This window comes from Rhopilema esculentum, chromosome 13, assembly GCF_057945365.1.
Source record: "Rhopilema esculentum isolate cy_ngs chromosome 13, ASM5794536v1, whole genome shotgun sequence".
NCBI lineage: Eukaryota > Metazoa > Cnidaria > Scyphozoa > Rhizostomeae > Rhizostomatidae > Rhopilema > Rhopilema esculentum.
This window is the reverse complement of record NC_142827.1, coordinates 10,532,694-10,546,906: the sequence shown is the minus strand read 5'-3', so window position 1 is coordinate 10,546,906 and position 14,213 is coordinate 10,532,694. Positions and strand designations below refer to the sequence as shown.

General features: G+C 35.0%; 1 protein-coding gene and 1 non-coding gene across 3 annotated transcripts in view; both read left to right on the top strand.

The window, feature by feature from the left end:
* Positions 1 to 473: 473 nt before the first annotated feature.
* Positions 474 to 14,213, top strand: part of LOC135692073 (zinc finger ZZ-type and EF-hand domain-containing protein 1) — a 61,014-nt gene continuing 47,274 nt past the window's right edge. For both annotated transcript variants that reach the window (XM_065210095.2, XM_065210096.2), the window contains exons 1-12: positions 474 to 623; positions 6,270 to 6,300; positions 6,894 to 6,972; positions 7,308 to 7,389; positions 8,381 to 8,452; positions 9,343 to 9,402; positions 9,905 to 9,998; positions 10,965 to 11,029; positions 11,518 to 11,750; positions 12,154 to 12,219; positions 12,717 to 12,995; positions 13,479 to 13,727. In XM_065210095.2, coding sequence (XP_065066167.2) covers positions 570 to 623; positions 6,270 to 6,300; positions 6,894 to 6,972; positions 7,308 to 7,389; positions 8,381 to 8,452; positions 9,343 to 9,402; positions 9,905 to 9,998; positions 10,965 to 11,029; positions 11,518 to 11,750; positions 12,154 to 12,219; positions 12,717 to 12,995; positions 13,479 to 13,727 — 1,364 coding nt within the window. In that variant the 5' untranslated portion in view covers positions 474 to 569. The remainder of the gene's footprint in view (positions 624 to 6,269; positions 6,301 to 6,893; positions 6,973 to 7,307; positions 7,390 to 8,380; positions 8,453 to 9,342; positions 9,403 to 9,904; positions 9,999 to 10,964; positions 11,030 to 11,517; positions 11,751 to 12,153; positions 12,220 to 12,716; positions 12,996 to 13,478; positions 13,728 to 14,213) is intronic.
* Trnak-cuu (transfer RNA lysine (anticodon CUU)) lies at positions 10,044 to 10,116 on the top strand. The gene has a single exon. It is a non-coding gene; the product is annotated as a tRNA-Lys (tRNA).

Sequence of the window (14,213 nt, the reverse complement as noted above, 5' to 3'; positions counted from 1 at the left end):
TAAAAACACAGATCGATTTTGATGCATGACATTTAGCCTTGTCATGTCTTCACCTACTAACAAGATAAAGCATTTTCAATGCTCCTCAATAAAACCGAAATTAATGTGTTTTGCGGCCACTGCTAAAATGGTTCAAAGCCAGTACATGGCATAATATAGGCGTCTAGGTTCGTTTACCTTAGCGTGAAACATTGTTTTCTGTAGAGTGATGTATAGAGTGTATCGAAAAAGTTTTGAAAAGTAGTACGTGGGTGAAAACTTCCATATTTTCATCTCTCCGTATCTTTAGAGTTAGCCCTGGGGCTCGACAAAGCGCACACGCTCAAATAAGCACACACCCTAGTTTTTTTAAATACTGTAGAGGAATTTCCGTTATATTCTGCCGTATATCCTCGAATTGATAATCTATCCATCCATCTATCTATCTATTTATCTATCTATCTAAACAGTGAAAAGGAAACTATTATACGCATGCGCTTGCCTGGTTCAGTGCAAAGATATTTCTTGGACCTAAAATGGCGGATGACTGTACAACGCGGAAAGGTTAGTGTACTAAAGTCATCGGTGTCATGGGGAACAGTACATCAAACCACAACAGCGACACAGAGCAAGAAGACGTCGAGGTAACTTTCTATTCTCCTGCTGTTAAGTTTATTCTCCTTAATTCAGCTGGGCGTCCTTGCTAAATCAAAACTGACTATCGACCTGCCAGACCCAAATGCCAACTGCATGATTGTTCCAGTATTGTCTCATTTTGTACTTCTCGTTACTTACAAACTACTTATAACGTACTTCAAAAAGAACGTACTGTTAAAGCAAAGGTTAGTCGAAAGACTTGGGAGTTTGCAAAGAAAATTTTTTGTACCTTCATACATAACATGTAGCTAATATATTTTGGAAGGTAGGCCTAGCAGGGTTGACCAAATTCGTTAAAATACTGCTGAACTTATACTATAATAAGAGAGTCTTAGTATAAGTTCAGAAGAGTTACCAGTCGCCAATTTATTGCATTTTAAAGCCTAATACAAATTTGTCTCGTTAGAATATTTAAAGTATGAATCTTAATGACATGATGGTAATTACATATAGTATATGTACTGGTAAGGTTCAACAATGCTTTACGAATATGTATTGATAGAAAAGAAAGAAAACTCTACGCATTTTAATCTCTATTAATTTCATCTATATCAAACACATTTTAGGTTTTATTGATTTAAGTAGAAAGGCGCCCAAGCATTGGCCCTGTCCACCCTCCCTTGAGTTTGGCATAGCTCTTAGCAGCCCAGTGAATTGTATATAGCAATGCCATCCATTTTTAGCAGATAGTCTGTGAAATGTAGGTAAGGTAGCACACAATAGTTAATCTCAATTATGTATACTGTTTTTGCCTGTGTATAAGCCAAGGTTTTTATTGAGGTTATTTGACATCAAAATCATACCCAGCTTATACAAGGGGCAAGGTCTAGAATTTTTTAGGGTGGGTTCCATCAGGCTTTAATCTATAATTTTGCCGAGGCCAAGTTAAATTTATCTTTAAAATATTGTAATGCACTTATGTCATGTACATACGTGCGCATAGAGCTAAATATATTCTATATTGAAAAAAGTATATTGTTGCCAGAATTAAATTCAGACATCATTCTATGGTGATATAAACCTGGCTTTCAAAAAGCATATTGTTTTACTGATCTTTAAACAAGTTAAGGTTTGTCCTTCTGCAGCTTATAATGGGGTGAAGTTAAAATCCAAGAAAATAGCCCTGCAAAAAAAATGGCCTCTGCTTATACAAGAAAACGGCATATATAAAAAAAGCCATCACGAAAAACAATTCCAGTGTGCACCCCTGCCTGTGAGGCATTTGTCAAGAGATGCAAATTCCACATGAAAAGCTGGTTTTGTATGAGATAAAAACTAATTTGAAAGTACCGAAAGGTGAAAGATGTAATCATTCAGGTTTAAAGAAATGAAGGATCCCTATCAAGTGATTCTGTCAACCTTTCTCCTCCAAGTAAAACATATAAACATGCCTTGATTTTGGCCTACCCCCTTGCCTCCTTCATGAATCTAAAGATTGTTTGGGAAAGTAAATTTTTGCCAATATTGTTCATTTTATCATGTTACACAAGAATGCCAACTTATTTTGTTCTCCTATAACAGATCTTTACACTGGCATTTCTGACTTAAAATTGCAGATCTACAACTGTTTCAGGTCTGCACATCCTGCTGATCTTACCTGCAATGACTTAAAAGGGTTGGTGTGTAATGTTGAAAATGAGGCTATTCATACTTAAGACTGAGCACTGTTCTTCAAATTCACCAAAATTGCAAGTCATTGTGTGTGCTCAAGCCCATTTTGTACACTGAGCTTGTGGCAGAAGGTGCTTTGATAAACTTGGTTAACTCTAATTTTGTCAACTGAGCCGGGTTAACCCAAAAGCCAACTAGGCCATGGCCTAGGGCCAGGGGCGGCTTACAGCGTTATTAGTGTCATTAGTCTAATAACAGTTTTTTTCCAAAGCTATAGGGGTAGTGGCCCTCAGTGATTGTTTTTGTAGACCTTTATTTGGATTCTTGATTGAGGCTTGGCACGTCAATACTCTTTAATTGAAATTCTTTTGCCTTCAATCTCCCTTTGAAAATGTCAACAATACCCCTTGCTAACACCTCCTATATTAAGGTAGTTATCTCATAACATGGACTGCCTTTTCCTTTGTTTTTACTCTGTGAATGTGACTTGCATGTCATAGAAAGCAGATATTAATGCCATTGTATTTTACTGGAACGTTATTAGCCTCCTTGGTCTAATAACGCTTTTTGGGATATCAGTTGCTGACTCTGTGAAACAAAACTGTGAATGAAATAACTACCACAAATCTAATTGGTTCTGTGCACTGGTTTGTTTCTCAAGTTTTTTTGGTATTTTCAACTGGTAAATGACTAACACACGAACAATTTTAACACCTATAATACGATGTAAGGCCATACCCAAAGACAGCCGCAACCTAATCGTCTAATACAGGTAGCTGAAAATATGCTGCAATGTTTAACTTCGTGTCCCTGTGGTTGTTAGGGCCCAGCGCTAAACAAAGTAAATTTTTTGATCCATAATTAAATTTAGATCCAAACTAAATGTTTTGATCCATGATCCATAATGACAACATCACTGGAATAGCAAGTTAAAGCAGCAATATGGAAAACCAATTACATCTGTTGTATATTATTTGCGATATGGCCATTTAATGTTTGCTAATGAAATACTATAAATCTAACTTAGTTCAGAGATTTTGAGGTCCCTTCGTTTTCATGACTTCCACTTTGTTTTCTTGTTTACTAAGACTTTACTGTACAATAAAATCAAACAATTTCCTGTTGTCTTTATTCTTATTTTCTTGACCTTTTTTTTCGTAGTATATTTCTTCATCCTTTCTTTTGTTTTCTTGCATTTCATTAATAAAAATACTATTAAACATCACTAACACCTAGAATTAACACCTACAATTACAAATTATAGAACATTGATGACCCAAACACCAAAAGGACCTGAACAGTGTCTTACACACAGCAAATGTCTGTGTTCTACAAAACATCCCTGTTGATTAAAAAGATTTTTTATATTTTATCTTCTATAGTATTTCTTATATTGTAATTATTGTTATGGAATCAATGAAATTTAAATCTAAATTACATACATTTTAGAACCAGGACCAAACTACAGTGGTTTTGATAAGGAAAAGCCGGTAATCATGGGGCCAACCTGTAACAGATCTAGTTAACTTGCAAATTTTGAAGTTTTTGATAATGCTCTTTGGTATTATTTATTCAAACTCAAAAAGTTCTGAAATAGATTTTGATGACATCATCACAGTGCTATTCTTAAGTCATCACATAGGCAAAATATGTTTGGCCTATTTACTGAACATGTAATTGAAAATTACTGATTGATTTTGCTTTAGTGAAGAGGAAGATATAGGTTTCATTGGATATGAAAGTGTCATCAAATGAATTGGCCTTGGCTAAGAAATTCAACCTTTATTCAAAGGGGAAGATATTGTATTTTGCTTTGTGATTTTTGTGATCAAGTAAAGACTAATCTAATAATCTCCTGCAAACTTTAAAGAATGATTCTGCCACACATAGTTTGCCTTATTAAGTTTGGTATGTTGATCTCTAATAGCTTTCACTGTGTTTTGCTCTCTTGCTGTAAAAATGATCTGATTTATAAAATCCTATGTCTTTTCTCTTGCCAATCTTTACCCAAAGAAATGTGGGGATAAGACTAAAGACCTTTCATTATTTTTTGCTTTCATAAATTATGTTAAAAATACATAAATTATGTTTAAATTGACAGAAGTTCATTTTTGTCTGTTATGCCTCTCAATGCTGGATTATGCAAACTGATTTTGGGGCAGATTTATAAAAATCTATCATGTATTGGTTTCCAACTAAAAGAAAGCAGTTAATTTATTATAATTTTTGAAGGCATCTTAATTGAAAGAAGTAAGAATTATTCAGTAACTAGAAGTCATGGCAAACTTAACTGAAAACAGATCTTTCCAATGTTTTGCAATTAGCAATTTTCTTTCCCAAAAATATGATCTGCTCAACGTTATTTAATTTGAATGAAACAGGCAGCACAGAATCTCTTCCTTGTGCAATGTTGATTGCTATCCAAAATACTGTCAACTTTGCTTAGAGTCACTCTATTTAAAATCATACTACTGGTAAATATAGACCTAAATGACCTAATATGCAAAATTTTTCAATTTGGCTCTGTCAACAGTCACACTCTACATACTGTCACAAATCTTCAAGCAACTGTTTGTGTGACCACAACTAGATTCTCCTGTGTAGTGTACAAGTCACTGGTAAACAGCATATATACTCTTACCTTCCTTGCAGTGGTAGTTGACACATCAGCAACCATTCCATTAAACAAGTTGCTGATGGCTCTATCAGATGTTTCTATAAAACATTTATATTTAATCTGCTGGTAAAAAGATTTCTAGAAATACAGAAGAAAAGAAAGTCTACTTAATTCTTGTTTACCTTGCATATTATTTTGTAGAAAGTGAAGTTTGCCTTACACATTATACCTATCACTAAAGCCATTCACATTCTTTCTAATGATTAAAGTTTATTTTATAACTCCATATGGCTTTGCAATAAAAAAGGGGCCATTGATAGAATCAAATAGTAAAGCTAGGGTTAGGGGCAGAAGGCCTTCTTTTCTTAAAGCTTCTGCAGAATTCTGCATCAACAACAGGTTGCAGGCTGTGCAAGCCAAAGACTGTCTGTAAATATGTCAAAAGAAATAAATCTCAAATGGAAAAGTATTTGCAAAAAAAATTTCAATAGTTATGTTTATATAATATTACATGTCTTTAGAATATTTTTTTCATAATGAGCTTACCGTTTTTCATATTCCTGTAAAATACAAAAAAATTACCCAAGTTTAAAACTCTTTGAAATTATTTTGTGGCTAAAAATTTTGTTAAACAAAATTCAGATTACTCTATCTTGTTCCCATACTTTCCATGCATATTTTTAACTCCAGAATGCAATGCTTAATGGCAATTCAGGTTGCCCAAAAAGCTTCAAATTCAAATTGGCAAATTTCAGAAATATTGGATGAAAAACTCTAAATGTTTCTATTTTTGGAACTAATTGAGACATTCACCTGAAACTTTTAATTTCTACTTATTTTCATAGTTACCTACATTTAAAAAAAATATCAGCAAAATCTAAGAGGATATGTGGCAAATTTGCTGGTTTTGTCCTTTATTGAAATGGAATAACCCAGTTTTCAATTTTGATATACATTTTTCATGTCCCCTTTTGTTCACTGATTTTTATCTGCCCCCCCCCCCTGAAGGTAAAAAGATTCTAGATGCCCCTCAGTATTTTCTGTCCTCCTCTTTGCCATTGATAATGACTGGTCTCTTATTTACTTTGACATATACTATTGTTTGGAAGTTAAATGTTGTCTGGTTACCCAAAATCAAATTTCAATCGAATTCCAATTTCGGTCTAGTAATTTATTATGTTTGGCTCATGTTATCACTTCTTCTGTGATTGAGATTCACAACCCTAGCCTAAACCTAGACTTTGCTACAAGACGGGTGTTTGAGACATAGCAAAGTTGTTGCTAGGTATACATTAATTAATAAGTGTTCTCGATATTCTTGGAGATTACAGTTGTCTTTGTTTTGGAGGTTGATATTTTGACTGTGCTTCATATAATTAATTTTTGGACATTTTCTTCTTTGCAGGATTCTCTTCAAGAAAACGAGAAAGACTCTGGTAATTTATACTTATTTTTTATATTTTTGCTTGAGGCAAGCTAAGCGATTTATTTTCAATTGCTGGTATCAGAAAATTGAGATATTCAACAATTTTTTTAATAGTGACATATTCTTTTGCCCTTCTCATATAGAGAAAAATGCCTTTTGAAAAATTTGCTTCTTTGGGAAGCCCTAATATGGAAAAGCAATATTGTTGTAATGTGCCAGGTGAATTGCTGATGTGAAATTATGTAGCTGAAAAATCCTATAGAAATACAAAACTTAGGGATGAATGAAACAGCCATATTAAAATTGCTGCATCTGACATGCTTCAGATTATGAAATGTTAGCGTTATTCTTGAATTTAAATTGCTTTATTTTACATTCCCCCTTGAAACTAGTTTCAATTTCATGTAAACATTTTTCCCAAGAATGATTATAGGAATACAAATGCAATTTGTGACTCATTTAAATGCTGGATGTGATGTTGCAGGTGGCTCATGGAGTTAGATGGCTATTTAGTACTCACTAGCGTTGTCTCGATTTCAAAAACAACAGTGTTTTGCAGCCCGTAGAGCTGCCTCGTCTTGAAGCATGTATTTTTTCTTTCAGCAACTAACATCGAGGGAAACCTGGACTTGAATGTGTTATTTGATCTTCAAAAGCTGAGAGAAGCCTCTTCAAAATTATTGTAATTATTCCAGCTAATTTTACCAGTCCTTTTTTTACCATGTTTAATGTTTGCACAAGGCTTTCCACAATATCTAGATATTGCCATTCGTGCCAGGTTTATAAGCTTAAGCAAATTTTTTACGAATATCCCAGAGAAAGTCACGCCATGTTTATTCAAAGCATTTAACGCACCATAAATGAGCATCTTTGCAGAATTACAATGGCACCGTAGCAAAAATATTGTCCGTTCAATCGTTTGGGATTTGAGAATAATTCTCAGCATTTATCGGTTAAATTTTGCTCTGACGTCCATCAATGTGAGTTAGGTTTTATTGCTTTTCTTAAAATTTGTAGAGAAGAAGCTGGACCTAGCCTTCTACAGCAGCACCAGAGTACGCTTGTCAGATGGATCGACGATCGAAAGTCGCGCGGTGAAGTGAGTTTCTTACGGTTTATGAGAGCCCATTCAATTCAGTTCAATTCAACTCAATTTAACCTTTTTCATATAATGCAGTCTAAAAATACAGCTAAATCTGCCTTTTATGGGACCAAGGTAATGAAAGCCTATCAAACCCGGGCCCTTTGTCGTTTACTATGGAATTTGAAGTGAGGACGTATCACAGAAAAGGCACAAAACCCCTAGGCTGAACGACACCATTGCGAAAAGGAAAGCTACACTGTTTGGGCATATTGCGAGAAGATCAAGTGTCACAGTATTTGTAACATCATGGAGGGGTTTATTCCAGGTAAAGATCTCGTGGGAGACAAAGAAGGATATGGATAGATGATGTAAAAGAGTGAGCGAACACCTGGAATTATGGTATGCTGAAAAGAAGGTCTAAGGATAGGGCTTGGTGTTAAAAATGGTTAGCGACCTATGGACCACGTAGATGCTACTCTGAATGAATGAATGAATGAATGAATGAATGAATGATGAATGAATGAATGAATGAACGAATGAATGAATGAATGGATGAATGAATGAATGAATGAATGAATGAATGAATGAATGAATGAATGAATGAAAGAATGAATGAATGAATGAATGAAAGAATGAATGAATGAATGAATGAATGAAAGAATGAATGAAAGAATGAATGAATGGATGAATGAATGAATGAATGAATGAATGAATGAATGAATGAATGAATGAATGAATGAATGAAAGAATGAATGAATGAATGAATGAATGAATGAATGAATGAATGAAAGAATGAATGAATGAATTATTCAATTAATCAATGGGACATCTAACATTTTCATTAAATGTGAATATTTCCACCTCTACTTGTCAATTTTCTATTTTCAATAATAAGTTTTAATTTGGATTTAACGCAATTAACAAACTAATCTGCAATATGAATAGGGTTTAAAAAACTCAGTTTGTATTTCTACCTTGCTTAACGAACAAAATTGTTTCTGCACAGGAAACGGTGACATTGTCTCAGTTCACAGACTTTCTTTCGAACCGTGATATTGACAAAGAGGTCGCTTCAGAGGTAATCTATCTTTTTAGGATTTTGTCTTGTTTTGCAATCCACTATTCATTCATTTTAAAATAGTTGTCACACGAAGTCTTAAGCTATATGCAAGATCAGGCAAATTTATTTTCATATTAAACATGTGTTTTGTGTGTTTGAACCTGTCACGATTATTCAAAATCTTCTCTTTCTCTTATAGCACAATCTTTTTACAGCATAGCATAAACCAATCTTATGGCACATTCTTCTTAAAGAATATAGCTACTTATAATGTTGCTTTCAGCTCAGTTAGTTATTTGTTAATTCATTTTCTACGTCAACCACTCCGCTCTCCTTTTGAACGTTAAGAATCATGAGATGATTTTGATCATATTCGTTGTTGTTAAAATAAACAAGTCTTCACCCCCTTTTAAGCACAGTAAAAGACCTTTCGGTGAGATATTGCCTTATGCATCTATTCAGTTCATGAATATGTTGTTGCAGTTAAGATCAGAAAGCCAGAAATCTGTACTCTCTCTTTACTGCAAATTCACTTGTTTAAAATATGTCAAAAATATGAATATGTCAAATATGTCAAAAATAAAAATATGTCAAAAATATGAAATCAGTCCGGAAATAAAGATATAAATTATAAATTAGTGATAAACATATAAAGTTATAAATTAGGACAAAATTTCTCAGAAACTAACAATTGGAGATCATTATTTGGTTGTTGTCATGCAGCAAAGAAATGGCTTCATGGGGGACTGGGGGAGTAACCCCAGCAGCGGTAATTTATAAGCATTTATTGTCATTTATTTCAAGAATGTTAGGACAAGTTTATAGCAGGCATCTGCACTTTTTTGTGATATTTTTAGCACTGTTGACTTTCATTGATTTTGTGATTTTTTAATCTTCTGTTTCTAAAGATCTTCAGACAGTTTGACATCGAAGGAAGTGGCGTAGTGGATGTTGACCAGTTTCATGAGGTGAATTTATTTTGCTTATTTCAGCTATAATGTTTTCCTTCCACTTACATTCAGTTTTTACACAGAAACTGATAGAAAATATAAACAGAATTAGAAACCGCGTTAGAGACCATGTTAAATCTCCAAAGAGCGGATAATTTATGGTTGTTATTTGTAATTAGTTACTTTTAATTCTGAAGAAACTGATTTTTTAAGATAAAATGTCCCTTCAATGTAAATTTGCAGAACGAAGAAACCGCCTGAATTAACAAAATGTTTGAAATGAACAAATTACAATTTTGTCAATTAATTTTGTTTTATATCACACTTGTAATGCAATAAGCTTGGGATCGATACTCTTGTAAAAAATCTTGTTAACTTTGCAATCTTTAATAATTTTGTATAATCTTTAATAATCTTGTAAAAAGATGACAACGATTTGTTGAAAACAATTATATACCATAACGTTTGATCTCATATTGTCGAGCTAACCACGTGGCTGTCCTTCCATTCTCCCTTCTAGATCCTGGTAAATACCTGTAACAGCAGTGGTATTGGCTTCCGGGACGATTTACAGTTTGTCAATGGACTCTTTCAAGAATATCAATACACACCAGGTTTATATAACATCCTTATCCTTATCGCTCCACCACTTTCGTCGTGCCCGGCTAGCTCAGTCGGTAGAGCATGAGACTCTTAATCTCAGGGTCGTGGGTTCGAGCCCCACGTTGGGCGATTTTTGTGTAGCTCGCCAATTTTTTTCTTTCAACAAAAAGGAATAAATAAATATTTTTTGAGCTGTTTATAAAGGCTAATTTTTTTTTCAAAATGGGGTGATCAAATTGAAATATACGAAGGTTATCTTGAAACTTCGTAATAAAATTTCAGATTGTTACAATTCATTCGAAATTCGCCTGAGCAGCCACGTTTGCATTTGTTACTATAGTGGTAACGTGTAGAAGCGTAAACTAATGACAAATTCTCCATACTAGCCTACGTCATAGTTTTATTTTTCACCGACATGCCTAACAAAAGTCTTGTGTCTTAAGCAAACAAATGTCGCCGGTATTGGAGAAACAAGTGCCCATCATCAACCATTCCCTTCTGACAGTACGCGAAAGGCTGTTCTACAACTACTGCAGAGTTAATTATTGCTGCACGTCGAGTCCAGGCACCGCGCATCAGGATAAAAATGGGTGGCCTGAAAAAGGTGTCACCGAAAATTTTCGAGGCCACGCCCTTTAGAACGCCGGAAAACACCCCTTGTAGAAAACACTCGCTTCTTCCACTTATTTTTTCAACAGTCTAATTCAGAGAAGATAACAATAACTATGGAAATGAATTAACATATAGCATGCCAAGAAAATGAATAAAGAGGTTTCTCAGTCAGAAAAAGTTCTCGAAAAATTTGCTAACCTTTTATTGCAAAAAGGGGGGGGGCTAGGCTATAGCCCCTGTTAGCCCAATGGCTGCGCGATGCCTGGTTAATGCTGGCACTCGGAGCCTTGACACAACACAGAGCCATGAATAATCAAGATACATTCAAATATCTATGTGTCATGTCACCACTGCTTTGGTTTTAGGATTCTTGGACGCTTTCACTGATGGTAAAACTGTTGTATCGAAGCATGGAAAAAAATTAAACAGAGTAAGTACTATATTAACAGGCCATTAAATGCTGTGAAAACAGAGCTGAAAAACTTTCTTGCGAGCATATTAAACATTTCCTTAAAACTAAAAATAAAGAACATTTTAGGATAAGATCTGGCTTTGAAAATGCAGGCTTTGAAAATGCTTGCTATAATTCTCCTTGTATACAAACTCTTAAAGGTCTTTATTAAAAATGTCCCAAAGGTTCCTGAAGATACAACAATAGAATTACTTTCATACTTCATACATGTTTTAAGGCAGTATGCAAGGAGATCATACGATTAATTTTGTATGTCACAGTACATTCACATCGGTATTCTCTTGTATTTTTATGTCTGATATGATAATTAACATTTTCTGTTCAATAATCTTTTTACGATAAAGAGGCAAATATCATTTTCACCGTAGAACATTAAGGAAAGACTCACAAATCTGTTCTGTTGACGTGGTGCTTTGCTGAAGTGCTCGTAATTATTTTTCCTTCAGTTCCTAGAACGTAATCGTGCTCACAGCAATGCAATTTCGGTTCCCGCTTTGGAAAGTTTTATTAATACAACTGACATGCGAATGAGGGTTCTACAGGCCCATTTATCATCAGTGAAGGAAAAGGCTGATATGAGAAAACGAGACCCGCCTTTACAGGAAGACGAGGTTCTTAAACCAATCACAAGATGTTTTACTTTAATTGAAGTGTCGTCAAACCGAAGTGAAATTCCTAAGTGAGTGGAGATTTTCTAATTGTGTAGTATATTTGGATTAATGACTAAGTTGAGAGTTAGTAACTGGGATGATACCAAACTCATTTCAATGCAATTTAGGTCTTTGCTTGTTTCCAGGAATCCCCAATGCTGTTCCACAGCACATCCCCTTAAGCTTTAAGTCAATGAATTGTATTCTCCTTTATTGTATTATCGATGTGATTAATAACAGGTTTACTTGTGTAAAATGTATACTAATGTTAAGGGGATAACAGTAATGCACTTTTTAAGAGATCTTGCTGTTATTAACAACATATTCTAGAATTTTATATGCGCATTTTCGTGAGGCACTGATCTCAGTGGCTGTGATAAATATTCTTGACGCATTTGTTCCGAATGTTGAATTTATTGGTTCTATGTCCAGACTTACTGATGGTGACACAAGGACTTTTTGGCAGTCGGATGGTCCTGCAAGATCACATTGGGTCAGGCAAGTTTCTTTAAAAGCCCAAAGCTATTTTGCTTTCGTCATTATTTTTAGTCTATAAAGATTTCACCTTTCCTAAGTGTTACGATTTCAGTTTTAACATGTTTTGATGAAGAATACGAGTCAGGTTATAGAATAGCCCGGTTGACTTAGAAATTTGACAGCAAGAAGCAGGTTCATCTAACCTTGTTTCCAGGTACTGTCTATGCAATGGAAATTAGAGTATTCTACCCAATAGTAAATCTTCTACAGCCTTTAGTGTGCTCTCCATTTTTGGGGTTGGCATGTCAGAGAATGCCTTGGTTGCTCACATAGGGAAATGATATTCCTTTAAAGAAAGTTATAGTTGTAATGTTTTTATTATAAGATTTTTATCTGCATTTTGTGACTTCGTTGTGCATATAAAAGCAAGTCCAGTTATGCAGAAATCTAGATGTAAGAACATGCTAGTTACCAGAAATTCCGCGAATGAACTTAGCTAGATATTCTGAATTTCCCAGGTTGAAGATTGCACCCAATGTTGTCATCCGCCAGCTGTCAATCAATGTGGCATCATCGGATGAAAGTTACATGCCTCATGTTGTCGTTGTATCGGCCGGACGTGACATCTACCATCTGACAGAAATCATTGAGATGAAGGTGCCGAGTCAGTTCACAGGAAACTTTGTTTTAGTTGAGAACATGAAAACATACTTTCCAGTTATCCAACTCAACATTAAGCGTTGTCATAGTGATGGTTGTGACACAAGGGTACGCCAAGTGAAAGCTATAGGATACAGGTATGTGCTCGTGTTCGAGAGTACCTTTCATTCTTCGTCATTTACAATATATCATGCATATTAAAATTGATAAGGCGCTGGGTAGCATTGGTGACTATCCTAAAGAATGCAGCTCAAGTATACAGATGCACACTAACGCATGTGATAGAGCTCTCCAATATGTAGCTCATCATATCTTTGCGATCCAAATGTCTTGGCTGTTTCTGGTTAGGGTTTTATATATTCTAGATCATCTGCCTTGTTCTGACTGCTATACAGTTTCCTGGGTGTAGTCACTATCTTTATTTTTTTTTGATACTCTCATTGCCATCGTGCTTTCAGATTTAGGAACTTTTCCTTGGGAGAAGTTTCAGCCAATACACCAAAAGGGTACACATCAGTATACAAAGTTTCAAATCATTGTATTTTAGAGTAGCATTGCTCTCGTTTCTTTTGCATCTTAAAGAGCCTTAAAATGGCAATAAATTCGTGTTTTATTTTCAGGGTTGTCAAATCAAAAGGAGTCACAGTCGTAGATGCTACTGCCATGTGGTATTTGTCAGTGCTTGCATCAACAGCCCAAGCTGCGTTGCCCATTGCTCCTGGATTGAGAGATGCCATTATTGGTCACACGAAAAATGCACTTGTCCATATACAGCCACTCGCATTGTCATCTATGTCATCTGACAAACCGGGTTTCTTGAGTAACAATGTCATGGAACAAATGGAGAAATTCTTGAGCAATATCGTTTCGTAAGCACTACTTATGGTTGTTATTTTGCTTTTTTTGACTCTGAATATTTTATTTACAAGGGGGTAGCTCAAGACCGATTCGGATCACTGGGGAGGTTTGTGAGGTGGGCCATTGATGGGTCATACGGGGGTCGTTAGAGGGTCATGTTAGGGTCATTTGAGGTAATGATGATAGTTTTTGTAATTTTGAAGAAATTTGTATTAACGGATGCTCATTTGTTAACCAGCAACTACCCCTGCACAACGGCGATCTGGGGTTGACTGCCCACCAATCCCCGCGCAAAAACTGAAATATTTTCTTCACTTCGCTGTTGCTTTGTCCTTTCCCCTTGCCCTAACGCTGTTTTCTTATTGTCTGAATTTCTTTTTTCAGTTCTATTTTCACTTGTTTTCATTATATTAATGAGTTCTGCATTGATTCCTTACACTGTTAGCTTGTGATCCATGCAATATTTTATTGTTATTCAAACTTATCTTCTTTATTTA